General features: G+C 49.3%; 10 protein-coding genes across 10 annotated transcripts; 5 read left to right on the forward strand and 5 right to left on the reverse strand.

Moving 5' to 3' along the window:
• Nucleotides 1-710: 710 nt before the first annotated feature.
• On the forward strand, nt 711-1,544 carry N7489_010363 (RlpA-like double-psi beta-barrel domain-containing protein; the record flags this gene model as incomplete). The annotated part of the gene is made up of 1 exon (XM_056716112.1): nt 711-1,544. One exon carries the CDS (start codon nt 711-713, stop codon nt 1,542-1,544), a length of 834 nt encoding a protein of 277 aa, XP_056563734.1.
• A 960-nt stretch (nt 1,545-2,504) lies between these two features.
• Nucleotides 2,505-3,599, reverse strand: N7489_010364 (fumarylacetoacetate hydrolase family protein; the record flags this gene model as incomplete). Its single annotated transcript, XM_056716113.1, has 4 exons — nt 2,505-2,611; nt 2,672-3,041; nt 3,112-3,248; nt 3,323-3,599. The coding sequence occupies 4 exons, from the start codon at nt 3,597-3,599 to the stop codon at nt 2,505-2,507; spliced, it is 891 nt and encodes a 296-aa protein (XP_056563735.1).
• A 472-nt stretch (nt 3,600-4,071) lies between these two features.
• On the reverse strand, nt 4,072-5,770 carry N7489_010365 (uncharacterized protein; the record flags this gene model as incomplete). The annotated part of the gene is made up of 7 exons (XM_056716114.1): nt 4,072-4,409; nt 4,459-4,598; nt 4,650-4,805; nt 4,857-5,013; nt 5,065-5,419; nt 5,470-5,661; nt 5,693-5,770. 7 exons carry the CDS (start codon nt 5,768-5,770, stop codon nt 4,072-4,074), a joined length of 1,416 nt encoding a protein of 471 aa, XP_056563736.1.
• A 248-nt stretch (nt 5,771-6,018) lies between these two features.
• Nucleotides 6,019-7,159, forward strand: N7489_010366 (cupin domain-containing protein; the record flags this gene model as incomplete). Its single annotated transcript, XM_056716115.1, has 3 exons — nt 6,019-6,265; nt 6,357-6,791; nt 6,855-7,159. The coding sequence occupies 3 exons, from the start codon at nt 6,019-6,021 to the stop codon at nt 7,157-7,159; spliced, it is 987 nt and encodes a 328-aa protein (XP_056563737.1).
• A 284-nt stretch (nt 7,160-7,443) lies between these two features.
• On the reverse strand, nt 7,444-9,742 carry N7489_010367 (putative arsenite efflux transporter ArsB-like; the record flags this gene model as incomplete). Its single annotated transcript, XM_056716116.1, has 3 exons — nt 7,444-7,791; nt 7,869-9,607; nt 9,667-9,742. The coding sequence occupies 3 exons, from the start codon at nt 9,740-9,742 to the stop codon at nt 7,444-7,446; spliced, it is 2,163 nt and encodes a 720-aa protein (XP_056563738.1).
• A 1,398-nt stretch (nt 9,743-11,140) lies between these two features.
• N7489_010368 (uncharacterized protein) lies at nt 11,141-13,082 on the forward strand (the record flags this gene model as incomplete). The annotated part of the gene is made up of 5 exons (XM_056716117.1): nt 11,141-11,301; nt 11,362-11,498; nt 11,586-12,266; nt 12,347-12,803; nt 12,878-13,082. The coding sequence occupies 5 exons, from the start codon at nt 11,141-11,143 to the stop codon at nt 13,080-13,082; spliced, it is 1,641 nt and encodes a 546-aa protein (XP_056563739.1).
• Nucleotides 13,083-13,623: 541 nt separating this feature from the next.
• Nucleotides 13,624-16,119, forward strand: N7489_010369 (Zn(II)2Cys6 transcription factor; the record flags this gene model as incomplete). Its single annotated transcript, XM_056716118.1, has 7 exons — nt 13,624-14,095; nt 14,147-14,617; nt 14,676-14,868; nt 14,915-15,064; nt 15,115-15,605; nt 15,657-15,866; nt 15,926-16,119. The coding sequence occupies 7 exons, from the start codon at nt 13,624-13,626 to the stop codon at nt 16,117-16,119; spliced, it is 2,181 nt and encodes a 726-aa protein (XP_056563740.1).
• A 336-nt stretch (nt 16,120-16,455) lies between these two features.
• Nucleotides 16,456-18,438, reverse strand: N7489_010370 (sphingomyelin phosphodiesterase; the record flags this gene model as incomplete). Its single annotated transcript, XM_056716119.1, has 3 exons — nt 16,456-18,090; nt 18,148-18,234; nt 18,301-18,438. 3 exons carry the CDS (start codon nt 18,436-18,438, stop codon nt 16,456-16,458), a joined length of 1,860 nt encoding a protein of 619 aa, XP_056563741.1.
• A 1,802-nt stretch (nt 18,439-20,240) lies between these two features.
• N7489_010371 (putative MFS monosaccharide transporter) lies at nt 20,241-23,249 on the forward strand (the record flags this gene model as incomplete). Its single annotated transcript, XM_056716120.1, has 4 exons — nt 20,241-20,384; nt 20,501-20,632; nt 20,713-21,181; nt 21,250-23,249. 4 exons carry the CDS (start codon nt 20,241-20,243, stop codon nt 23,247-23,249), a joined length of 2,745 nt encoding a protein of 914 aa, XP_056563742.1.
• Nucleotides 23,250-25,447: 2,198 nt separating this feature from the next.
• On the reverse strand, nt 25,448-26,083 carry N7489_010372 (uncharacterized protein; the record flags this gene model as incomplete). Its single annotated transcript, XM_056716121.1, has 1 exon — nt 25,448-26,083. The coding sequence occupies one exon, from the start codon at nt 26,081-26,083 to the stop codon at nt 25,448-25,450; it is 636 nt and encodes a 211-aa protein (XP_056563743.1).
• Nucleotides 26,084-27,849: the final 1,766 nt, after the last annotated feature.

Raw genomic sequence — 27,849 nt, forward strand, 5'->3', positions numbered from 1 at the left:
AAGGCGACTAACGAGCAAGGTACGCTGAGATCTCGATATGAAAAAGAGCGGATATGGTTCAAAAGAAAGAAATCGTGGAAAAGAATGAAATAATTTGCCGTCTCTGATAGGTCAACTCGTCAGGTACCCGAAGCAAAATATGTGGGTCGTCAGACCCCAGTAGGCAGTAGAGTCGTAGGATCGGCTGAAGCAGCCGTCGCTCTATCCCCAGACGAGATTAGGGCCAGGAGAAAATTGGCCTGTGTGGCGCACAAGCCCCTGGGCTTTTTTTGCTGTTCCAATGAGAATCTACCGGGGCATCCGGCTCGATGTGATTGTGATCTTCCCGTACTCCGTCCCCCCTTTATCTATTCTAATATACGGGACTTAGTACAGTATACTCCGTAGTCCGGTGTAAGGAATGAAAGGGAGTGAGTTGTCCATAGTTTGGATCGTGGCTTGATTTGGACCATGGGTTTGGTCGATAAGTGGGGCCTAGTAACCATCGAAGTGGGTCCTTTTCTTCTTTTGTGCCTTACCTTCGGTATTTTATAAAGTCGAGACCCTTTCCCCCATTCTCTTTCTTCTCTCTCAGTCCATTCCTTCCTTCCTTCTTGCTCACTCACATTCCTTTCGAGTGCTCAATCCAATCTTCCTGCTGTGCAGTTGATCAATCCTTTAAACAACATCACACACACTCTCTCTCGAGTCATCTTTCCGATTCATTCGCAATGGCTCCTATCACCAAGACTCTCGCCCTTGCTGGCGCTTTCTTCGCCATGACTGGCTACTCGGCCCCCGTTGCCAAACGCGCCGTCGTTTGGGAAACCGTGACTGACATCGTCTGGACCACCGTCGATGTCACCACCACCGTCTACCCCCAGGCCACTAACACCGCTACTGTGGTCCCTATGGTCGCCAACGCTGTCCCTACCACTACCCCTGCTCCTGCTGTTGAAGCCTCTGTCCAGGAGCAGGAGAAGGTTGCGCCCACCACCTCCTCCACCACTACCGCTGCCGCTGTTCCTATCGTTGAGGAGAAGGCTGCGCCGACCACCTCCTCCACCACTGCCGCTCCCGCTGCTCCCACCGTGGAGGCCGAGCCCTATTCCGCCCCCGCTCCCGCTCCCGTCGTAGAGGCCGAGACCTCTTCTGCCGCTGCCCCTGCTGCTCCTGCTGCCACCCCTGCTGTCAATACCGAGACTGCCAACACCGAGGCAACTACCAAGAGCGCCCGCACCGGTGTCTGCTCCGAGGGCGTCCCTTGCACCGGTGAGATCACCTTCTACGACACTGCCACTACCTCCACCAACCCCAGCTCCTGCGGCACTACCAACGATGGTACCGTTGAGAACGTTCTCGCCCTGCCCCACGGTATCATGACCGATAGTGACTGCGGCAAGACCGTCACCGTCACATACAACGGCCAGACCGCCACCGGTATTGTGGTTGACAAGTGCATGGGCTGCGACAACGGCTCCGTCGATCTGTCTCGTCACTTCTTCGGTGAGCTTGCCCCGATGGACAAGGGCCGTGCCTCTGGTGCCAAGTGGTTCATCCACTAAATGTCGCGTCGACCGCGCGTTGGTGTTGATGGCCACGATTATGAATACGAACAATGGACACATCTCTGGTAGATTGCGCAAGTGGATATGGCCTTGACGGTCCTTCCCTTTTTTTTCACCTTTTTTTCACTTTACTGTGATCTTTCGACCTTCTTTCCCGGTCTCTCCGAGAGCGCAATCATTTATCTCTCAGAGAGACCGGGCCCTTATTTTACTTTTCGTTCACTCCCTTGACCCTGGATCTTTTTACCATTTCGCGTGTCCCTAGCGGACAGCATTCACATTTTACCCATTTTTCATGTTCATAGAATCTTCTCTTCGCAGTCTTCTTGTGCAATACCACCCTATGATGGACCCCATTCGGCCATAACACATAAGCTTACGATCCCTGCGCGCATGCTGGCAAGTCATGGACGGTTTCTCTTACGAGATCTCGAACATGCAAATGCGACAGGCCAATGACGATTACGATGATCATGCTCACGAAACGAAAAACAAACAAAAAAATAAGGCATATTGCAGGAGGCGGATCATTGAATGAAACTCGATTCGTTTGACTCATGTTTGCTCCGATAGTCTCTCCTCGAGTATTCGTAGTAGTATCCAGGTATCATTTCCGGGGACTCTTTGTTTATACGAGTATTCTGTCCGGAGTAGCCTCGCCCCTTTCCACTTTTGAGACCCAAGTCGACCCCAAAAGGGGAAATGAACCACAGCAACGCAAGGCTAGTGACTGTGACTGCTCCGTACTGGTCAATGCTAAGACCGCTGCGCCTCATTTCTACTTTAGGACGCTCTATTGCGGGCCTTCCTTTCCAGCCAAGACAGGCTATGCTGTATAGCGTTCTCTTACGGTATTGTCTTGAATTTTGGATCAATTAAGAAGTGCTCTGGCGATTTCTGTCTTGCCTGTCTATGCTCGAGCCCTAAACACCATCAACGATCAACATATGATCCAGCTCAATCAAACACCACGCCGTTCCTCAGCGTCCCAATACCATCAATAACCACATCCATCTGCGTCCCAGGGACAAGGTACTTGGGCGGCGAGAGACCAGCACCGACACCTAAGACAAGTCAGCTCAAATAATCCAACCAAAGAAAACCACGAAAGAGATGAAACTCACCACCAGGCGTCCCCGTCATAATAACACTCCCCTTCTGCAACGTCGTACCCTGCGAAAGATACGACACTAGATACGCACAATCGAACAAAAGATCCGCAACATACTCCTCCTGCCTAACCTCCCCATCAATGATCGTCTTCAGCAGAAGCTTACTAGGATCAGAGATATCGCTCGCAGCAACAAGACACGGTCCCAGCGGCGCAAAGGTATCAAAGCCCTTTGAGAATCCCCATTGCGGAACACGCCCCGCGAGCGCCGGGTCGCGCTGCAGCTTGCGCGCGGAAATATCGTTGCCGACTGTGTAGGCTGCTACGTATGAAAGCGAATCCTCCGTGGAGACGTTCTTGGCGTCGCGGCCGATTACAAGACACTATGGGCGTTTGTTAGTATACTGATATTACCCCAGGACAGGGTATCCGGAAACAGGGGTCTTGTCTTACGAGCTCGCCTTCATAATCTGCCTGTGAGTCCTGTGCGATCTGTGGGATTACTACTGGTGCGCCGTGGTCGTGGATTGTGGTGTTTGGCTTGAAGAATATAAATGGGAATGGGGGTGGAGTGCGGCCGGCTTCTTTGACTGTTGACACGGTCGATATATATAAGTAACTGTCCTCGGCGAGAGTTTGTTCCACTAAGGGTGGGAAACTTTACCATGTTTCGCATAGTTCAATCCGACACAACGCAGAATAGGAACATCTGCCTGCGCCAATGGGCCTAGGATGGTCTTCACAGAGACGATTTCATCGGTGACGCGTGTTTTGCCCGTCGTGTCGTAGATGTCGTCGCCTTCGATCACTCGTGCTTGCAGGTTGTTGGACTCGGTTATAAAGCCCAGATCTGTTGTTGGGGTGGGGAGGATTGGCTCGCCGCGCAGGGTGCGGCCGTCTGTAGCGATGAAGCGGATTAGGCGTTTCCACGGGAGAGACATGGCTTCGGATTTCTTTTTGGTTCTTGATATTCGATTCCTTGAACTTGGATTGGCTAATAGAAGGGAATTCATAGCGAGGGTTGGGGCGTTATATGGCTCTTTACTGTCGTTGTGACGGGGAAAGATCGGGTATACCGGGTTTGTCGGGTGTACATCCGGGATGGGGTTCTCGTAGCTGACCAAATGAGAGATGGGGAAATTGGGGTAACTGAAATGACGAAATCTTATGATTATTATTATGGTTCTTCGGAAAACCATAAGGTATTCTTCCGGGGATCGGATGTCTATAGTGTCTAGACCGATACTGATGAACAGAAGCAAAGGGGAAGGCACTAGAGACCTGGTACCGGTGTACTTCTTTATAGATAGAAAAAATAGACAGGGGAACGAAGGATACATCAAATATGAGGTACATAGTTATAGTCCTTCAAGAGGAAGTAGGATATTCCCTTTGGAAACAGCCTTGAAAACTCTACAATTCCAACTTCGTCCAAGCTCGATCAATCTCTTGCTCGGCATCATATCCATAGCACCATATCTGAGTTGCCGGGTCACTCCACTGGTTAGGACTGTGACTGAAAGGCAAACCCATAGTTTCGGGCTTCATAGCTCCATCACGGGCTTCCTGCAGCGGCCCATCGGCGAAATGCCATAGCTTTCCATTCAGAAGACTCGCCTCCTGCATCATTCCAGCTCGTTCAATGCGGACCTGCTCGAATATACGCAACGCTTTGGGGATATCTGTGGCATCCTGGATTTTGGACAGAGATCGTGCTAGTGCTGCGCCGTCTTCAACAGCCATTGCCGCACCTTGTGCAGTTTTAGTGACTATTAACGTGAATTGTGATTCTGCACTTACCCTGCGACATGTAAGGCAGCATTGCATGTGCTGCATCTCCTAGTATTAGAACCTTGCCATTTACCCAGCGAGATAGCGGGACTCCACTGATTAGTGGCCATTTGATGGTTTTCTCGACGAGTCCAATAATCTTCTCAAGCCTGGAAACTTATTAATAAGTAGACATGCCAGGAAGATTCATAGACTTATACCGGGTATCCCATCCTTGGAACTCGCGTCTCATATCACTGAGGGTATTCTTCTGATCCCAGGTTGCAGGATCACTGTCATCTGGATGCGAGAGAACCATATTGAAAGACTTGCCGGCTCCAATGGTGTATGTCATTACGTGCCGCTGATCACCAAACCTAGCAAAATGGTCAGTCTAATCTCGAACATCCTTGCATACTTGTGCTAACCAGATATTGAGAGCCGGCTTTTCCAACAGCCAGGAAACCTCCGGGTCTTCCTTAATGCGCTCCACATCCACGGTAGCCCGGTAAGCTGCAAACCCAGTCTTCTCAAATGCAGGCTTGTCGCTCTCATCGAGAGTTCCACGAGCAACTGACTTAACACCTACAAAGTATCAGAGCCGGTCATATATATCTTGAACAGGGAGACCCATACCATCTGCGGCAACGATCAAATCAGCCGAAGCAGTTTCCCCATTCGCAAGAACAATGCTTGGTCCCTCGATATCATATCCAACAACCCTCGAAGCAACCTTGACCGTAATGCCCAGATCCAGGGCGCGTCTATGCAGCGCAGAATGAAAGTTTGCGCGGTGGATCACATAGTATGGTGCGCCGAACTGTTCTCGAAAGTTTGGGATGAGCCGTGTAAGGCCTATGACATCTCCTGATTGCCAGCGTCGGAAAGAAATGGACTCGGGCTCGGTCACATACTGTTCCAGATACGGGTCCAGACCGAGTCTGCTCAGGAGGCGAGTTGAGTTGGATGGGATTTGGATACCGGCGCCAACCTGTGGTACGCGATCAGCTTTTGTTAACACCAATAGCAGATATCCAGTACTTCTCCGAGCTTCTTTGCTTGCTCGTATACAGTCACAGTGTGGCCGGAACTTGCGAGCGCAATGGCTGTTGCCAGTCCGGCGAGTCCGGCACCCACGACGATAATTTTTAGGGGGCCCTTTGCAGGAATAATCTTCTCAACTGCTAATGGATCATTTAAAAATTCGAGGCAGTTGCTGGGGTATGTTGGGGTCTATCTATTCATCAATATTTGAGACGCTGACATTGCCGTTTCGGGATGGGAAACCCACCTTCAAGGATGCCTGAGAGACATAGCCATTGGCCTGACCATTGGACACCATCTTGCTTATTGTCACTTTCTTTGTTTCAAAGTCAAATAATTGGACCTCGTCAACAGCGCATCGGATCACCGCCTTTATGACTCCTCGACAGGGATTGCACCGGGGAAGGCTACCCGATCTTGCCCCGGACCTTAGCAAGAGAGGACGATCTTACGAAAGTGGTCAAGATATATCTTAGCGATCATTCCTCCATAAAATGAAGGCAATACAATCTAAATATATCTCTCATTACCACAAAATCCCCAACAATGACTTCAACTCAAGTGGAAAGTGTCCTCGACACAGAGGAACAGCTTCTCATCGACCTCGAAGCAAGCAAGACCCTTCCTCTGTGGAAGCAGATGGCTCGTCTGAACCCCCCAGCGCCAAACCCGACAACAGTCCCAAATGTCTGGAAGTACAGCACCATCAGGCCTAACTTAGAGCGCGCTGGAAATCTCGTCCCAGCATCTCAGGCTGAGCGCCGGGTGCTGATGCTAACCAACCCAGCTCGAGGTATGTACAAAGTTATCTTTTATTTTCACATTGCCTCATAGAGTTTTACTTTCATATACTGCGTATAACTACTTCTGACATCCTATCCAAGATGCCCCTTTCACTACGGACACCCTCTACGCTGGTCTGCAGCTCGTGATGCCCAACGAGACTGCACGCGCTCATCGACACACGGCCTTTGCCATGCGCTTCATCATCGAAGGCCAGGGCGGTTTTACTGCTGTCCACGGCAGGCGCATTACGATGCAGCGCGGAGACGTCATCCTCACCCCGACCTGGAACTACCATGACCACGGCAAAGATGGCTCTGGGCCTATGGTGTGGTTGGATGGGCTGGATTTACCCAATTTCATACACTTCCCTGTGCACTTTGTAGAGCATTTCGATAAGCCCCGCTATCCCGCGGAGAATGTTGATAGTACCACTTCGCCATTAGTTTTCCCGTGGGTTACCATGAAGGCACAGTTGGATGGGGTTGCTGGGGATTGGGCTACTAAGAGATACTTGAAGGAAGACGGGCGCGAAGGTACGCGTTCCCTCTTTTATACTTCCATTCGGTAGGTGGGAAGATGGCTAATGATTTTCATAGTGAGTCGCGTCCTTGGAGGATGTGCTGAGCGAATTTCGGCATCTAAGGCTTCGCCTTCCCGGCGCGAGACTACGTCCGCTGTCTATCATGTCATCACCGGCAAAGGACGCTCCACTATCGGTGATAAGGAATATATCTGGGAGCAGGGTGATACCTTCTGTGTTCCGGCGTGGTACAGATATCAGCACTTTGCGGATGCTGATGAACCGGTTTATCTATATCGGTTTGACGACAAGCCCATGATTGATGCATTGGGCTTCTATCGCTCGGAAGATATGGACGTTGAGTCCCTTGTGGATGAGTGAAGCCTTGAAGCCCACTTGGTTGCATGTGTGGTTAGAGTATCGTGGGAAGGTCGATCAAGTGATAGAACGTAACACAACCCCTGGAATAAGTGGAAATCCCACAATGAGAACAACACTTGTCGAAGATACTCTCCCATGGACACAGTTCTGAAAAACTGTAAAGCGGTCTTCATTGGCTTCGTAAGATCGTCTGCCCGTTCCGTGACAGAGGGCCACACGAAACAAGCATCGAGAGCATCATAATCTATAAAACATCTAAACAACAGCCTCCTGCAATCCACACATCAAGATGGCACGTAGGGCTCATCACTTCTGACAAGATACACTTCTCCAACGAGAACTGTACACCCAACCACCATAGAGATAGCAATGATGGGAAGGTTCACACGGGCAAATTCCAGGCTGCCAACACGGATGTGCTTTCTCGCCAAGATATCCCGCCACAGCATGCCAGCCAGCGAAGCACTAAACGCAGTGCTAAATGCGCCATAATTGACTCCAAGTGCCATGGTGTACACAGTGGCCCACCATGTGCGATCGCTGATGGGAGTTCCGTTGGCTTCGTGGATCTTCTGCCATGCTTGTATAACGCGCGAGAGGAGAATCGTGGTGCCTATATTCGTGCCAGCAAACTGGTTATCAGACCATGACGAGTTAGCGGTTCAAATTCAGACAGAAGAAGTGGTCAACCCATTGCTCGAATACTCACATTGCACAGAATCACAGATAGGAATCCCATTCCACCGATACTGCCTATTACCCCGGTCTTTTCCACCCAGTGGTTCCATCCGTACGCAAAAACCGGAACCCACCCCTTGGTGACAAGCGCCTGCACCAGGATAAACATCGTGAAAGCGAAGGGTACCAGTGCGAAAGGCATGTGGGATACTACGACCGTCACGGTGGGGAATGTCTCCTGTGACCAGCGATAGAGATCAGCAGCGAGCGACACTAACGTGCGTGGGCCGTTGGCCTGAAAATATGGGTATCCTGGCTTCTCCTCATCGATCGTTGTGTCGGTGGTTTGCCTCGAGTCCAGCGCCTCGGGAGTCGTTGCGCGAGCTAGTTGTTTACTGTCAATCGCAACGCCGCCTGTCTGTAGGTCTGGGAACTTTTCCTTATCGACGAGGACAGAAGCTGACCATGGAGTTCCGCACTCTGGGCCAGGGTTCTTTGAGGCGACATCACTATCGGTGCTCTTAAGCGAGGTATTGCCATCCGCATGCTCGCTGTGGTGGCGTATGCCCAAAGCATCGTATTGCCCAGGCTGGTCCGACCCCGAGGTATCCGGACCCATAATGTCTGGCCGGGGTTGCTGCTCCTCTTGTCTGCGCATTTCTCGCTCTGTCTGTGCCTCTTCAACCTCCTGTCGACCCTTCGCGGCAATCTCACGGGTGTCGTGGCGATGGAGCCAACCAAATGCGAGATCCCAGCAGAACATAACAAAAGCAGCAGGCAATGTAACCCAGAAAACAGGATTCTCTTTGCCTGATGCATTAATTGCCAAGAGGGTGATAAGCGTAGCGGCCATAATAATTCCCCCGAAAGATGCACCCTTCTTATCTAAGAACGGGTTCATGATCTCTTCTAGCGAGAGCTGCTTTCCCTCCAGATCATCCGCTTCCTCTTTCTCTTCGGAGGTTCCTCTGGCATGAGGAATGTTGGGGTTCACGGGTGGTTTATTCTTTTGGTCCTCAGAAAGCTCATGCATTGTGATGGATAGAGGGATGAGGGATTCGTCGGCGAAAATGATATATAGCAGGAACGGGAAAAGAACGATTGCCGTCACAACTACAGGAACGATCATATTGGCTGTGTAGACAATGAACTTGATCTTGAAGGCGCCTGCAAGGACCAGGTTGGTAGGGTTGGAGGAGACAAGAATCGCGGAGGCAATATTTGCTACAGCAAACTGGCTGTGGATCCAGGCTCTGGGGTGGACGATATTGCTTGATACACGGGTCATGTATGCGAGGAAAGCTGTACCGGACAAAATGATCGGGTCGTTTCCGATGAAACTACCTAACCCGAAGAAGAACACAAACAGGTAAAAGAACAGTCGGTGCCCGACCTTACCTGCCTTTTGGAGAACCCTGAAGGCCAGATATCTGATAAGGCCGGAGGCATCAATCGAGATGGCAATATAGGCGAGTGTGAGGAAGAAGACCATGATATCAATGGGATTAATGTTGTCGGCCCCGACTATTCCATCATGTACCTCTTTTCGGCCAATAGCCAAAATAGCGAGAAGGAACAGATCCGCTATTAAAGGCGCCGTGACAAAGTTCAATGGAAAGCGAAACTTCACAAAAATGGGTTGCTTGTCATCGGAACGAGAACGAGTCCGGTGGGGTATTATGCGCATGGCACTCAAGATGTCCAGAAACCCGTTGGTGAGCCATCGAGGTAGGTATAGAGGGATATGGAATGGGAAAAGGACAATGGTATCTGCACAAAGAAGCCAAAAGTAAGTCTCAATCTCACATTCTAGGCACAGCCACACTTACTAGTTATAACAAAAATGATCAAGGTGATAATTGATCGCCAACTTTTGATTTTCGATGTGTCAAGTTCGTCGTACATTTTGAATATCTGTTTCTCTGAGGTTCAAGGACATGCACTGGGTAGCTTTTGCCGTCAGGCACCAAGTCAGCCTCTCTCGTGCTTCAGCCACTGTCGGGTATGACAAAATACCGGAATGCGGAACAAGAGAAATGTGCATATGAAGATCCCACTCTTGTTTTTATTGCAAATGCATTTCTGTTGTGCAAGAGATCTCTAGCAACTATCCTAGTTGCTTCCTGTCAAAGATCCAGAGAAATTTCACTTGCGCGTTGTTCTCTGTTATGCTTGAAGTGAAATTATCAAGACGTGGGGAAATCGAGTGGACTGCCCCTCATAATCACAGCGGCAAGGTCAAATGATTTATGACGGTTGACATAGACCAGGGGAGGGCGAGAGGTGGGAACCCAAGCTGCTAATGAATGTCAAGCAAGCGTTAAGCAAGCCCTGTGAGGCTGTGGAATATCTCCGTGTCGAAGTGGGTTCTGTGGAGAGTGTGCTTTATTAAAGTTGAGCTAGAATCCAGGCGAAGTAATCAGTTCCTTCGACGCTAACGCAACGTTGCGACAGCGAGAACCAGGATGAGAGAAATTTTCGCCTAAAGTCCCGACGTCTGAGCCTCAATAGAAAGGGCAATCAAAAAGATCAGAAAGCAGAGTAAGACACGGGACACAAGTGACATTCTCGTTAGTTGTTAGCTGTTGGCAAGTACGTAGGTAACGTCCAATAAAAGGAGTCAAGACTCTTCGAGATTGGCCACATTTTGAGAACCCCGCACTCTTCCAATTTGGGAAGTTGATCGTCACCCGCGGACTTTAATGTTGGCTTTAATATGTTGGACCCATGGTTCGGCCAATATCAAGTCCCAGCCTTTTGAGATTCTTGTGACTTTGAGTTGAATCGTTACAACATAGATGTTTCTTGGAAACACCTACGGATCGCCCAACACAGCCCACTGCGCAATATGCATGACATGCTGAACTTGCCAATCGGCGGGAGCTGAGGTTGCCCCATCTCGTATTCACGCCCGGGTTGCTGCGCCCGCCCAAATCAACATCACGGGGCACTTGTCGTTCCGAGGCTTTGGCCTTAGCGATAGAGGTTTCCCGCCAGAGCTATCCAATCCTAGCTAGGCCGAGGCTCTAAAATCCGAGATGAGGCTGTTGCTGACGAAACAACTCGCACCCGGGCTGCATGCGCTCTTCGCTTTGTTGACCAAGGTCAATATGCGGAGTAGCGCTTCGTGGATAAGACGGCCCAGAAGCTCCTTGCTTTACTTCTTTCTTTGTTTCTTATGATTTCACGTCGAGCCTCACTAAGTCACTGTCAGGATTAGAGAACAACATAACAACACATTAATATATGCCTTTTTTGCTGCTTTATCCTAAAGTTACCGTCGCCGGAGACGGATAACATGCAATGCCAGCAATTCCCCTTGTCACCCCCTTCCTGGGGAATGCTCTTGTGCATCGTGCTACTGCATCGCCCCCTAACGTGACAACAGCTGCAAGCGCCCTATCTCACGAGGTTGTTTGCGCATGGCCGGTTTCCGGTCAATATGGCCCGGGGACCCGAGTCCTGTATGTTTCCTTTACAAAGAGACCGGCAGGGTTATCATGATATGCTGACACTCACGCCAGATACTATGTTTTAATTGCAGCCTGTGTAGTTGCCCGCAAAGTAGAATGGATTCGGAACGCTTGTCTAGCCGCTGTGTTACTCTTTCCCGCTATCGCGGCTCTTCATGGAATTGTTCTTGCTGCGGTCCATGTCGACGGTGAGTCGAGCGAAACTTTTGCAACGGGTCGATCTTTCTTACCTGGCGTGACCCATCGGAATGACCACCGAATCTAATATTCTATAGGCGCTGTCGACATGGATATCTACGGGGCATTCCAGCTTTGCGCAATCGGTATCTTAACCGCCCCAGCCACCGTCAGGCTGTCCCGGACTTACTTCAACAATCCCGGCCGTGATATCATCTTTTTGTGGACAGTCCTTCTCCTGGCTGGGCTAGTGAGCTTGATCGTGGAATTCATGCGTCTCAACCCCACTACTTGCCCAGTTGACGACGAGGCAAGCATCCTCTGGGACTTAACGGGTGATTTTCCATATGGCTCCAACTGTGGCATTGCCTGTACCCCAGATAATGGGCCAGTCTCACCATTGCGACTAGGAGCAGCCGACAATATCTACGTGATCCCGGTGCCTCGTGAGCTGTCGTTCAATGCCACTACGCTCGTTGCGGCCGCATGCTGCATCCCTGCCATCCTGTCGCTGGTATCCATGTGGATCAAAATCTTGGACGATAACTGGGAGAAGTTCTCCAATGGAAAGCCTAAGCAGGAGCCAGATGAACCGATTGTGGGAACCAACGGAGCTACGATCAACCATATGACCAGGATTACCGACAGGATAAGCAAATGGTTAGCTCTCATTGAGATACCGGTGTTTGCTGCAGCAGTGCTGGCAATCCTCGCGAAAGGCGAAATGAACTTTTGGAGTAGGCAAATGAGGCACCAAACAGAGCCTATGCAAAGCATTGGTAAGTAAATGGTTTACCGTGTCTGGCTTTTGCGATCGACAATGCAAATGGCGAAAGTTCACTAACAGGTAATTCCTTAGGTCAATGGGCGCCAATTGTCGGTACGGCACTCGCTGTATTGGGGTCACTATATCTGCTCCTCTCTGCAGATATGGAAGCCGCCGGAAGGGAAGATGGGCAGCAAGAAGAGACTATTGTCGGAAAATGCCCAAACTGTGACTGTTCTGCTTCGGAGACCGGCAGCAGTTCTGGACAAGGCTCTAAAACAAGTGCCGAGAGGCAGGAACCCGATATCGAAATGACAACCATACGCCGCCCTACTACCAACCAGACCACTACCACCCAACCCCAGCACGATCTAGGAAGGCGAAGGGTTGCCCAGTTCTTAAACGCACTAAGTGCCATTATGACCGCCAAAGCCCACAAACAAATCGAAAAAACGGGGTTCAAACCCGACGCGAAAACAACTTATCCCGAGACCCCAGGAGAAGAATACAAAAATGGAAACCTCAGAACTCTACAAGATAAATACAAAAGGTCATCTACACCCGATAACCGATCAAGGCCTGGAAGTTTCATAACCAGGAGGGACTCCGTTGATAATGGTGAAGGCAGCTCAAGGAGGCCCCGGAGTCCAACACGTCGTTCACTGCCTACCCCAGCTGCCTCTCGGCCAAGATCCCGTCAGAATCACTCGAATTCACTCCCGACACAAGGAATATCTGGGACATTAACCTTGCAGTGTCCTCCTGGGTCGGCGCCTGCGGAAAGGCCAACATTAGGTCCGTGGGATATAACGCCGAGCTCGCGAAGTAGAGCACCATCTATTTCCGAGGTCAGCCCCAAAACTTCATCGCCGGGTCTTCAGTCTACCCCGGAGATAGTGGTATCTACCCATGAAGGTAGTTGATTGTTTTATCTGTAGTATTTTTGGGTCCCGGTGTTTCCAATGGTGATTTTCTGGGCGCGGCAAGCCCGCTTTACGATTTAACGAGTTTATCATGTCTTGGGTAGATATCTGTTGGATTAAATGGTGTATATATACAAGGTTGCTTCATATAATAGTACATTCATGAACAAAGCATTACCTCCATGCTCGGGCGCTTTTCAAATATCTCCACTGAACCGAAGTCTGGAAACACCAAGATTCACTTATCGCAAGAAATGACCAAATAGAAGAGACATACACCTGAAAATATATCCGAAAAAGTCAAGATAATGACTGCTGTCCACCATAACTGGATGATATCCTCACCCCGGAAACACCGGGTAGCTATCCGCCCTACCCCCGGCCGACACTTCCCCAGAAACAACCACGTCCCGACAACCCCCAATCGTATGACACCACTAATATGAAATGGCATCAACTTCACCGGATAACGAAACATCTAACGGGCGGCCCTCCAAAAGGCGCCGTGTAGCTATCGCTTGTGATGCATGTCGAACCCGCAAATCCCGGTGTGACGGCAAGCGGCCCAGCTGCTCGTTATGTCAGGATTTGGGGTTTGCGTGTGTTTACACCCCGCCACCAACGGTCGCTAATGTTATCGTGCAGAAGGACTATCTGCATGGGCTTGAGGATAGGGTAAAGAGGCTCGAAGAGTCCTTTGGGGCTGTGAGGGGTGATTTAGATGGGTTGGCGAAAAGAGTTGATTGTGGTCCTCGAAGGGACAAAGAAAGGGAGTCTGCTATTTCTGGTCGGAATGTCGGGGAGAGTGAGGCTGAGACTAGAATCGCTGCACCGATGCCTGATTTGACTGGGACGGAGGATTCAGTCGATGGTATGGGTGCGGTGATTTTTGCTGATGAGGAGGATTCCGGGTTCTTTGGTAAGTGTATCTGCTTGATAAGGGGGTTCTAGACTGCTAAATTTTTATCAGGTCCTTCTTCGAATATTGCATTTCTTCGACATTTGTCGAGCGCTATTGTCCAACCGGGTTATTTCCCTTCACCTGGCGCCGCCGAGGGTGGCTTCGTGAATGCATCAAGACCATCATCACCACCCCAGAGGGGTCAAGACCGGCGCATGCAGGTGAACATGTTTGCTTTACCACCGCAGGCAAATACTTTGGAGCTCATCAAACGCTATTTCTCTAACACAGGCTTGCTATTTCCTTACATATACCCACCCGTCTTCCTGGACACATATCACCAGATGACACGGGAGAACTTCAATGGGGTACGAAGGACTTGGCTTGGTCTGTTGAACATGGTGCTGGCTATGGCTACTATCACTGCAATTCCTGGAAGTGCGAGCGCAGATGCTCGGATTAAAGAATCGGATGTCTTTTATCAGCGTGGCCTTGGTTTGTGTGGGAGTGAAATCTTGCGAGGGACAACCCTAGAAGTGGGTAGGTAACTCCCAACTCTTGCCTTCTTGAGAATATTGTCCTGACTATGTGTCCCTAGTTCAATATTTGCTTCTGATGGGCCAATATCTCCAAGGCACGCAAAAGTCAATTCAAGCATGGACTGTCCATGGATTAGCCGTCAAAGCCGCTCTTCAGCTTGGATTACATTCACGGCATGCGTCCAAAGTATTTTCTCCTCTTGAGCAGGAAATGCGAAAGCGGACTTGGTACGGTTGTGTGGTTTTAGACCGGTAAGTGGCTAAAGCTCCACACGTCAAACATATGCTGACAATATAGAACTCTGAGCATGACCTTCGGCAGACCTGCAGCCATTCCAGATGGCTACGTCAAGCTCGAGCTGCCCACGAAACGGGATTTTGAAACTCCAGCAGGGTTCGTGGACGACGAGACGGTGGCCTTGAGTGTTGTGTTCTTCAACTCGACAATGTAAGTGGTTGGGCTTTACACCCGTAGTCCCAGTTTCTGACATATACCAGTGGACTCTATAAGCAGCTCTGGAGCGTCATAGAGCTCCTCTATGGCCAAAACATCGGCTGCGATGATCCATTGCCAGTCAGCGAAACCGTGGCCCACATCTTCAGCTTGGAACAGCATTTGTTCTCCTGGGAACGGGCACTTGCCCATCCATTGCATCTTATATCGTCAGCTGGTATTGAGAATCTGCCTCGTGACCAGACGTCGACCAATTCTCAATACCACTCGTTGAAGTTTCAAGTCATCCTAACCTTGAGATATCTTAATCTTCGAGTCTTGCTCCACCGCCCGGTATTGGTCAAATTTATCACTGCAAGCAGGTCCCCTGATCGCGATCCCCAGGATATGAGATTGTTGCAACAGATTGGTATGAACAGCTTGCAGATATGCGCGGACTCCGCGATGGAGATCATTGATATCGTACACCGCATGGTATCAGAACCTGGATGGAAACACAGCCTTTTGGGAGCTTGGTGGTTCTCCTTATACTATAGTATGCTCCGAATTCCTCACTCTGGAGGTTTATATGCTGATAGCTTTTGAGCTTTCAATGCGGCACTGGTCCTCATCGGAGTGGTTTGGGTCTACCGTGATGCAAGCCTAACAGGAACTCCGATGACAGACCGAGCAAGCAAAGCCAGACAATATCCCAGTCGTGCAGTAGCAGCGCTTTCCAGGCTCGATGAAGGAAACCGGTTAGTCGATCGATGTCGGTATTACTTGGAACAATTCAGCAAGGTCTTGGACGATCCTGGTTAGTCTCTTTTCCATCTTCTTTATATTTGTGATTGTGCTAACAATACTGTTTATTAGAATCGAGCTTCGATGCTTCGACTACAACGCTTCCCGCTCTTCATGGTAGTCGAACAGGCCTTACAGGGGATGACTTTAGTCTCTCACCATTTGGTATGGAACTTGGGGAGTTCATGATGGATGGAGACCTTGTTGCGATGATAGATCGCCAGGGACTTCTTCCCGTAGATCCTGAGTCAACCTTTACTGCTTGATTTCTGGTTCTGGCAACCGTATTTGTACCAATATTATACTTCATGGCAGCTATTGTTGATATTAATATCCTCAATCTATTCTGGCCAGGCTCCTGGTGTATATATAAAGATGTATACTCAATTTCTTGCTCATGTGTGTAAGTACGAGGTTATCTGACATCAACTGCCCGGGTGTCCCGGGCTCGGGCCCATATCCTTTTGGGAGGGGGGTCCTTTTTTGATATCCGGCGTGGCTATTATGTTTGTCAATGAAAGGCCATTTGCATGGCATAAATTATCAAAATTAGCTTTGGTAGTTATTACTGTCCAGAAGTAGATATTTCAACTACCAGATGATCACGCATCATCGCCCTCAAGCTCCCTTCTCCGCTCAAGTTTAGCCCGATGCGCCATCTTCGAGACCAGCGTCGCCATTCCAGCATGATCGCAGTCAATATGAGGCTCTTTTTCCAGCAAGATATCGCCCTCCTGCCCATCACGCTTAGAAAAGTCGAAAGCCTTCGGCTTATCACAGTTATACTGTGCATTAGCGGCGCGAAGAAGGCAGATCTCATTCTTCATGCAGTCATCATCGCAACTCTCGACTTCGAATCCACGAGAACGTCTCGCCCAGTAATCTTGGAAAACGGTCGGATCACGTTCCATGGCGACAGTGACGTTGTGCCAGAAAGCCGGACTAATCTCAGCTTTGGGATCTGTGAGCGGAGGAGAGATCTTGGATCCGTAGTCTGCTTTGGCAGAGTAATAAGGTACCCATTCTGGCTTTGTCTGGAAGGATGGGTCGCTGATGTTGGCGATGTACTGGGTGTAATCCAGGACGCCGAAGGTGACTGGGTCAACCTCGTAGACACGGAAAGAGGGCGAGCCTTCTGTTGGCGTCACCGCTGGAGCGACATAACCCATTGCAGTGGCCGTGTTCCACTCACGGTTGTTGTAGTCGGAGTATGCGATCTGGAACCCATCTCTGTGCGTATGGCCATAGAATAATCCTGAAATGGTGGCGTCGTAGCGCTGCACGATCTGGTCAAAGTACTCCGAATGGTCACGGAAGTGATCAGGTACACCGGATGGGATGTGGGCGATCAGCCATGCGCGTTGACCTGCGTCCTCGGCGGCCTGCAATTCCTGGATGAGCCATTCAAATTGTCCGCGTGGGTCTTTCTCCATTGGCTCCTGGTACATATAGAAGTTGTATATGTAGTAGAAGATGCTGTTGTATGAAATAATGCGCAGATTGCTGTTGGGGTGGACGGCTGAGTACGAGGCAAATTGATCCGCAGACTTGACGGAAGGAATGCCCGTGAGTGCATACCAATCTTCCGCAAGTGTATCGTAGGCCCATTGAGGATCGGCTTCATGGGAAGCATCTGCAGGGAAGAGGTTGAGTGGTGCGGTGTCATGGTTTCCTATGGCAGCGTACACTGTGCCGATATCTTTTTCCATTGCGCTGTACGTGGCATTTAGCCCTTTCAGAGCTTCGGCCTTGTCGACCAACCAGATATCGTGAGCCACCACATCTCCAGTGTAAATGGAGAACTCTGGCTTAATGTCTGCGATAGCAGCATGCAAGCTCTCCTGAAGTATTTGTGGTGGGTCACACTTTGTGTTTCCAAATGGTCCACATGGGTGTTCTGTATTCTCAGGTGCATCTTCATCTGACCAAGATCTGCAACAGATGGGCTTGGAGCACTTGTAGTTGGATCCAGGCTCGTAGAGGAGGTCCACATGTGTATCGCTGAAATGGACGACTCTCAGCGGCGTCTTTCCGCTAGGTGGAGGTCTCACAGTCTTTGGCTTAGGTGAAGGGAATGCCAGACTGTAAGTATGAACTTCGGGGTATTTGCAGAGCCCGACCAAACTAGCGCACAGTGTCTTGGAAGTATCAGAGTTAAGTTGTAAAGCATTGAAAGCATCATGCAATGCGGGGCCTTCTTTATCGATGATTCCGGCGCAGACATCTGGGTCCTCGACCTGTATGCTTGTGATTAATGGAATTGAGCCAGTAGCTCCCGAAAACTGTCAACATACCCCGCTGATTTTGCACAATCCGGTGAACACATCGACCATGAAATCCTCACCGAGTCCTGCGGTAACCTTAATGCTACCGAGGAGAACCTGTAGAATTGCGTAGAGTCAGCTAAAGAGCTTTACAAGTGATGGAGGTGCCGAGCACAGGCATACCTGGCAAGCACCGCAGTTCACTGCATTCTTGAAGTCGTCCCAGATGGAAGCTATGGAGTTCTCGACTTCTGTCTCGGCTCGTACACCCCGGAGGGATGCCGAAAGCCCGAACGCCAGTAGCAACGTGTTGAGTCTCATCTCGATGAGGATTAACTAGACGAAGCCGCTGGTTTGACAAGGACAACCTTGGAAGCAGTCAGGGCACTCTGTACCTTCCCAGCAAACTCCAGGGCAGTCGGCATCTTATATATCACCGGCCAAGAGGAGACGGGCAGACCCTTTCGTACTTCAACAAATAGAAGGTTGTTCTACAGCTCGCTTAGAAGAATTGAACTAAAGGCATGCAACTACCTACCCACATAACGAAGATCTCGTTCGGTTCCGATATAGCCTTGGGACAACTTTTACCATGTGATAAACAGTCAAGTAGTATCCAGTATTCCCGGAATCCACGTTGTGGTGAGCACATTTATTCATTAAGCACAAAGCACAGAAGCGGAGAATAATAGCAGCCGATATACCGAGAGGGGTTCTCGCAATTACATACTAAAATGAGAATTTGAAGGCAGCCAAGGAGCTAGCAAGTAGTTCCTTGTAACGTTGCGAAGCCGCTGATCTCAGGGGCTGACGATCATAGGTAGCCGTTGGATTCCTCTTGGCGTGTTCGCATAAACTCGGGAACTTATGACATTAAGAAAAATAGTCATCGCGGCGTTCAAACGAAACTGTAGTGGCGGAATATAGGTGAACAATCAGAAGCTTGCTTAAATGTAGGTATACATAGCACCACGAAGCTCATCCAGTGACAGAGAAATCATGGATGAATCGGTCCACCCTGTCGACCGTTGTACATGCCAAGCTCGGTGCCTGGAGGAATTGCGGTGCGAAGACTGTCATGCGGGCATAAGAGAACGATCGGTTGTCCAGAATGTATATGGGGTAGAAGATCAATACCATGCTCACATATGCTGATTCGGTGTACGGAGTTTGGGGTAAGAGGGCTGCAGCTTTTGGCGTGACACATCACACTAAAAATTGGCGAGTAGATCACTTGTCGATCGCAAATATCCCAGAACCACCGGTCTGATACGGAAGTTCCTCACCCCTCAGTACAGCCTTGCAGCATCCAGGTCGATTCAATATAGTAACTGCCACGTGCATTCCAATGGATGAAACTTTAGGACTCGGGAAGATGGAAGGGCAGGGACCATGAGCGAAGTGCCTATATACAACATAGGCGCGGACCAACACGGCCCCTGACAAAGTGCTCGTACAGGTGTCGTGCACGCAAAAACAACAAAAACCATCACAGTGTTGTGTCACATTCCATAGATCTCACGGGAAGCTCGAACTTTCATTGTGGGTTAGCTCGCTTTTGTCCAGGATGTTCATTGGGTGCGACATATGCGGGCGATCTTTCATTGTGTACAATCCCTGGATAGGAATAGTATTTGTGTAGCTGTGTAGCTGTATAGCTGTATAGCTGTGTATTTGTGTATTTGTGTGGTTGTGTAGCATGATAGCCTAGACCTGTCGAGTCTTTAAAGGGGTGAAGTAGAAGAAGACAAGTCCAAGGTGATTGGCGGGCCAAAGCCGGGGTAGAAGGGTCCTGATTTTCTCTCTCCCCACATTACTTTTCTGACATCTTCAACTTCTTTTTCTTCTCTTTTTGTTTCCTCTTCTACCTCGACTCCTCCAAATATTCTAATCCCTGTCTATTCTGCCTCATTTCGCTCCCGGTCCTTCATACACGGATTCGGACTCCGTCGGGAAAGAAGACGATGACGCCTCCGCACACGCGCCATTTCAGCCCGCCTACGATCGCGACTTTACGCTAGAATCCGAAGAATACAATCGTGTGCAATATTCTGCGCCACACTGGAGATTGGGGTCGTTAGAATCGGACTGTCCGCTGGGACAGTCCATCGGTCAAATTCGTCATGGAAGGTCGTCAACAAGCTACGCTGGGTGTTTCGATCACCTTTTTCTGCATCGCCTCTATCTTCGTCGCCCTTCGCTTCATTTCGCGAATATTTGTGGTCAGAAAGATTGGGTTACACGACTGGTTGATGTTGGTCGCATGGGTAGGATCCCTCGGCTTGATCCCTGCATGTACCCGGGGATGTAACGAGAACGGACTCGCTCTATTGGCGATGACTGGAACCTCGTGCTAGAGCTCGGAGGCTAACCAAGTCTGCAGTTAATTGATTTTGGCTTTTCCTTCTCGCTATTCTATGCGGTTCAGAATGGTCTTGGCCTTCATTCCGATGATATCAAGCCTGAAGATGGACTCGCTTTTAATAAGGCTAATTATGCATTCACGGTCCTATATGTGAGTTACAACTGCCCTTTGTTACTCCCTTTGTTACTCCGCAGGGCAATAAAAACAATGACATGCTGATAACCAATTAGAATCCGGCGTTAATGGCCGTCAAGACCTCGATACTTGTCTTCTACCTGACTATGACGCGCAACCAGAAGGTTTTCCGATGGGCAAACTATGTCACTCTGTTTGTAGTGAACGCAGCGGGCTTCGCATTAACATTGGTCAATGTTTTCCAATGTCGTCCTATCGGCGCAGTATTCCTTTCCCACCTCCCGGCCGATGCGAATTGCACCGACATTGTCACCCTGTACCTCTCCTCGTCGCCGGTGAATATTATTACCGACATTGCTATCCTGTTACTTCCGATGCCGCTTTTGACAACAATGCGCCTACCTTTCAAGCAAAAGATCATATTGGTGATCACTTTCTCGTTTGGTTTCTTTGTGGCCGTGGTTGATGTGGTTCGAATTGCCTTTTTGCAACAGGCTGCCATTTCTCGCTCGCTGGAAGTCAATTCAATTCATATTCAAAACATCGGAGGGGTGGATTTTAGTTGTACGGCTCGTTCTTCTCCCAGGTTTGAAATTGATGTGTCAATTGAGCTAACAGCGGGGTTTTCGCAGGGTACGCGTCGCTATCTTTCATGTGGTCTGTCGTCGAAGTCAATCTTTCGATAATTTGCGGTTGTGTTCCAAGTCTCAAACCTCTCGTCACTCGTCTTGTTCCGAAGTTGATTAGAGACACGAATGATGATGTATCAACTCCTTCGCCTCATGGACTCTCTGCAGGCGTGCCAGGGGAAAGTCAGGTTGCAGTGCCACCTCCGGCTGCAGTCTTGGGTTCGCCGGGATCTTCATCGCCATTGCCGTTGCCATCGAGCAACGAGGGAGATAAGGGACTACCGAACCAAGTTGGTGGTGTCTCTGCTGGTCGGCCTAGCTCCCGGGAATCGGAGCCCATTGGTATCTTGGATTTCCTAGGTCACCCAGAAACAGCACCCGCCGATACAGAGGGAGGAACTCATACTAGCGCATCTTATGCACCGGATATCACGTTCTTCGATTTTGTCAACATGAAAAACCCGGAAAGTATGTTAAAGTTAAACAACAGAGAGTCGATTGCGCCAATTGCATTGACCACTCTGCTATTCTTCCTTTGGGGCTTTGCATATGGCTTGCTTGACATACTGAATTCTCAATTCAAGAGTATCGTCCACTTAGATCCATGGTATTCCTTGGGTCTTCATGGCGCGTACTTCGGCGGATACGTGGTCGGCCCTCTGCTGGTTGGCCGGCCCGTCTTGAAAATATGGGGCTTCAAGTCCACGTTCATAACTGGACTTTGCATTTATGCCTGTGGAACCCTCATATTTTGGCCTTCTGCTGTCCTAAGGTCGACGCCCGCGTTCATTTTGTCAAATTTCATTGTCGGGTTTGGTCTAGCGGTTTTGGAGACTGCGGCAAATCCGTTCATAGCGCTATGCGGACCACTCGAGAATTCCGAGATCAGACTCAATATTTCACAGGGTGTGCAAGCAGTTGGAAGTGTCTTGTCACCGCTCCTGGCGAAACGGGTCCTCTTCAAGGATGTGCAGGATGTCGCATCTCTGGTTGATGTACAATGGGCATACCTTGGCATTGCTCTCTTCGATGTGCTCTTGGCAGTGGCGTTTTATTATCTACCAATCCCCGAAGCGTCAGATGAAGATTTGGAAGAGCTCGCAAATCGACGCCGAGAAGACAACATGACCAAAGTGGTCGGTATTCCAGTCGTTTGGCTGACCCTTGGCCTCGGAATCTGGTCTCAATTCTTCTACGTGGCTGGGCAAGAAGTCTTCGCGACAGCTCTCCGGCGTTTCGTTCTTGCCGCTCGTCCAGATTCGTCACCATTTGATTTCCTAACTATCGGACACAGCGTTTTCGCCGTGGGCCGTTTCTTGGCCGCGTTTGCGCAGTGGTTCCTCAAACCACGCTGGGTTCTGATGGTCAGCTACATCGGCATGATCGTCTGCTCCATTCTTTGCATGAAAACAAACGGCTCAGCAGCAATCGTTATGGCAATGCTGCTCTACCTCTTCGAGAGCGGTGCGTTCAGCATTATCTTCGCCATCTCCCTCCGCGGCACAGCCCAGCATACGAAAACAGCCGCTGCCTTCCTGACAATGGCAGTCAGCGGCGGCACCTTTTTCCCGTTTGCCGAGTACGCGGCATACCTCGCACACGACGAATCATATTCTTTCTGCGTTATAGTCGCGCTCTTCTCCGCCGGCGCCATCTTCCCCGTCTACCTTAACACTGTAGCAGCCGTCAAAAAGCAAGTCGACCCTGTTTCAAACGAGTATCTCCGCCGATATCGCCGCCGAAGTCGTGCTCCAGTCGACACCATGCATCGCGAAAAGGATAATCCTTCTCTGGGTGGTGTGCTTTCACGTCCACGCAGTCTGGCATCGAATCCAGACCACCTACCGGATCTCCTGCTTCCGGAGGAGATTCACCAAAACTCGCTTGCTGGTGATCTTCCAAGGCCTAAATCTAATTCTAGCTCTAGCTCGCGTGTCAATTCGAATTCCTCCCGCAATTCTGGCTCGAGGCAGAAGTTCTCCAACAGAATTGATGATTCATGACCATTGCTTGGCGGCTTGACTTGTTCTATTGGCCTCTTTGTTTTTGCCTCTATACCTCACCGCACTTGCGAACCCTTAGATACCCTTTCGCTTTCTCTTTTTGGGATTTGATGACAATATTCCCCGTGACATCCCGTGTATTTCTCCGTGCATCTTTTGGGCGGCAATCGTTTTGTTTCATTCTTACTTTCCCAGCATTTCAGCGATGGCGTTTTGAGCAAAAACTCTTCGGGTTCTCTCTTGGCTTCATTTCTGCTTTCACTGCTTAATGATATCCGACAAATCTCACGACCAAAGCTGGCTGCTGGCCTGAATATATATTCTTCTAATACTGTAAATAGGAACCGATTGCCTCCCTGTTATGATAGTTCCTATATACATGCCTATCCTACCCAAATTTGCCTGCCATATTCTGAAACCTTGATTGGATTGAGTTTGCCGGAGAGTACATTTCAGACGGTTTCTTGGTCAAAATATGTACATATTTATCGAAAATCACCCGTAAATGTTACTGATAGTCTCTTCTTTTTCTTCAGACCTGGCTGGTCCCAGGATCTCCCCAGGAAAGGGGCGGAAACACAGGGATCTTACCTTCCTCGATGGACAATTGGTGGCAACCATTAGGCTCTCATCTAGAGGCTCATACTCCTCATGTGCCAATCTCGAGTCGGCTTCCTACAATTTTCCTATCAATTTTATTTTACAATGGGAAATTAAAGTCAGGCTGCAACGAGGGATAATACACTCGACTTGTAACTAAACTCAAAAGCAAAACCAGAGTCTCCGTGCCGATCGCAAGATCCGAAAAAAAGGTGATGTCGGAGAATTTTCTAAAAGAAGCCACTCATAGGCCGCGGAAGACCAGGGGATTCCGCTGGTGGCAAGGCTAGCGGAGAAAGCATCGAACTAAAAAGCCAACTAAAACGCCTATGAGAAGGTTAAAAGCCTAAGAAGGCGGCTGAAAGCCCAGTCTCAGCTACGCCACACTATTGTTAATAATTAAATCTCATCTAATAGGGCTAATATGTAAATTAAGTCTCTCGATAGGGTTTCCGGAGTAGATCCGCGATTGTTCCAAGAAGGGATTTGGCTTTGAGATTGGCTATAACGGGATCTTACATATAATGATAGTCTCGACGGAGTAATCCTTAGCCATTTACTTGTGGAAACCCTAGCATATGATCACTTCGCCAAGAGTTGTCCATTTTGAGAGATTACAGTGTCGTGTAGAACCATCTTTCCGGATTTATTCCACACTATGCCGTAGTGCAGACCATCTCACTAATGTTGTAAATTCGGAGTGATTCTTGTCCAAGAATACGATCAAAAATACATGTAAACTAAAGTGGACTCCTACCCGATTCTTCCATATTTCGATCGGAAAAGTAAGTCGCCCCCCAAACGCACATGCCCAAGGGCCAGCCACCGGCGGTAGCCCTCGGATTGGATCTGAAGAATCCACAGAAGCGCAAACCAGTGGGGGTGTGGCTCATCGACATTTTGGAAAGTCGATTCTGTCAATTTGGTACAATTACTGACTGGCCTTTACTTTACTTTTCTTTTACTTTTTTTTTTTTTTTCGGCCGAGTTGGGTTTCTACAGAGTGTACTCTGTAGACATAAGAATGATATGCATAGAATATACCCTCGTATTCCCGTATTGTTCTACTAAAACCGGAGTGGCTTTAGGGGACGAGTCTTATTGTTGGAGTATTATTATTATTATTATTATTATTATTATTTTCCTTCATCTCGATGGCGAGTTACCCCAATTTCTGGTTCCCTTTGTATCTTAGCTCCGGAGTCATTCCGTAGCCCCAAATGACTTGACTTCCGTTAAAAGACGCTCGGTGGAGAGAGTGAACTCGCGATTTTTTAATATGGATTGAGGGTGTATATAGATGCAATATGCATATATCGATAGATCCATCTGATCTAACAAACCCCGAACAGAAGAAAAACCCCCGATGATGCAGCTCGTAGCACAAGTCGTCCGTAACCAATGGGGTGTTCGGCGAAAGCCAGCACCCATATCCCAATGCATAGGATCCCCAATTAATGCTGGTAAAAGAAGACGCCGCTGGAGAAGCAAAGAAACAAACAAGATCGCTAGATGTGAAGAACCAAAACCAAAACAGGGCTCTGATGGACGCCATGTCGCCGACCCGATGTGAAAAGACAAGAGTCGAAATAATCTCTTCAGCCACGCGCACTTCGCGGCCGTGAGTTCTGCGACGATGAGTCGTGCATGATATCCGGCGCCCGGGGACCAACCATCCAGTCCTCCATAGCGAGCCATTCACTCCAGCTGCGCTCGGCGGCCTCGATCTCGGCCTCGACGGCTCCCTGCAACGGACGCAGGAACGGGATGGTCTCCAGCGGGGCGATGTCGTAGTCCTTTTTCACGGAGGCCCAGCCGCCGCTCTTGGCGGCGAAGAGGTAGTTACGGCGTTCTTGCTCGTGCATGGGTCCCACGCCGCTGCCCCAGTCGTCGCCGAAGAAGCCGTGCAGCACGCCTGGGAAGTCCATGCCTGTTGCGACTAGGCGGCGGATGTAGGGGATCAATGAGATGGAGGGTGGGGGTGGGGGTTGTGTGCCGGGTGGGGTTTGGCTGGAAGACGAGGAAGACGAGGATGGTGTTGAGTTGAAGATTGGATTCGGTTGACGCTGGAAGGGGAGTCGGATGTTTAAGAATGTGGAGAGGGCCTGGACGGGGATGCTGTGCTGGGCGTGATCTAGGAAGTAGCGTTGACAGCTTTGATAGCGGGGGTACCATTCAAAGATATCGAAGTTGTCGTCTGATCTTCCTGGGGAGGCACCGGCTAGACCGACCATGGTGGCCGGGTCGAATTGTGGATGGGAGTTCATGGATGGTTGTGGTGAGGTGGGTGAATAGGATGTGGAGGTTGAGGTTGAGGTTTGTAGTCTTGGAGGATCTACTTGTCTATTGGTTTGCCCGATGCATTCTTTAGTTTGTGTTCTCTCATTTTGCTGGTCTGTTCGGGGCTGTGCGTCTTTTTTTTTCCCGAGTTCTGGGAAACCAGTGGGGTCGAATTGCGGCCCCAAATTGAGTGAACTGGAGGGGTAGTTGGGATGAAAGGCAGACGGGGGGAGGGATTGTTACTTGGAGAAAATATCCCTACCTCGACGAACTAGGAGAGATACTCGACGTCGTGAAGGGGAGGTAGGGGAGGGCGGTGCAGATCGGAACAGATCCCTGATGGTCCCGAGTCCACCACGAGATTGGGGCTTGTTGATGGACATCTGTTAGGGGACCATCTAGGATGTCCAGACGAGAGATTTGGGGGGGGATGTTCATGGAATACCCATTGGGGATACTAGGTATGAAGTAAAAGAACCGTAGACATACATGTGAGTTCCAATTCCCCAAAAAGGCAAAGAGAAAGAGAAAGAGAAACAGAAAGAGGAATAGAAAGGGAAATAGAAAAAGGGAAGATAGAAATCGAAGTAAAATCAGAAAGGGAAAAAATATCAAAATTGTTCTGGAACATCCATAGAAGAGAAACTAATAAGAGCCCAAAGTCAACGTGTATACGGAGTACGGAGGATTTTGAATCGGATCCATCGACATCGACGGGTCTATCCGGTCAGGCCAATCAGTCTGAGATCTGCTTAACCACGGGTCGACGTGTGGATATCGATCTAGGGCTTTTCCAGGATCCAAGGTTGGGTTTGGGGGAGGTTTTATTTTATTTTACATTATTACGCTGATATTACAATTTAAATTCAGTACATAGGTACATCCTTACTATCAATCTTAATCTTGGCTTGTTGTTACAGATTCAACTTAGCATGGCTTGCACGTCTTCCACGTATTATTGGCCCGGATCAAGATGACATCTTAATGATACCCTCCTTTTGGTAAAAGGCTTTCTGGTCATGACATAGCTTCGTATAATCATACTGGATCTGGACTGGATCAGAAAGGAAGAAAAAAAAGGGGGTCCCTTCATGAATGGAACTTCCTAGTTTGTATTCAACCAATCTAAGCCCGGGCTGGCCTACTCGCTGCAAGGCGCCTAGTCATGATTGGAATATTACCGGTAGGTACTTCGTAGTCAACGAGAGCTTCTGCCTGTTCCATTGTCAGCGCTGCTTATTGAGTGGATGACTGGTCAGGGGGACAGTATTAAATATATTGGACCATGTGCCCTGCAGTGTAATCCGTAGCGTGGACACCAACATTTTACGCAATAATTGAATCAGGAATTACATTGGGATTGACGTTTTTATAGTGGATTGACATATCTAAGTCAAACACAGCAAGTTGATCTGTATATTGGCTACTATGCCCACGGGTAACCCCCTGCCAAGTTCCCACAAACCGGGTTCTTCAATATCGCGTGCAGCAAACAAGACCCGGAACCCACTTCGGCTGTTGTTGTCTCCATCTTCTATTCTAAGATTCCTTATATTTTTAATACATATATGCATTTCGAACCTATTCCGTACTGGTAGTACTCCGTACCACTTAAACAGTCCCATTCTTTCAGGGGCCATGAGACACAAACAAAGGCAGCCCCATATGGCGTCACTAGAGCACACGAGCTAGGATCTACTTAAAAAAAGGGCCAGAGCAC

The sequence above is a fragment of the Penicillium chrysogenum genome, assembly GCF_028827035.1.
Source record: "Penicillium chrysogenum strain IBT 35668 chromosome Unknown utg000005l_segment0_segment0, whole genome shotgun sequence".
NCBI lineage: Eukaryota > Fungi > Ascomycota > Eurotiomycetes > Eurotiales > Aspergillaceae > Penicillium > Penicillium chrysogenum.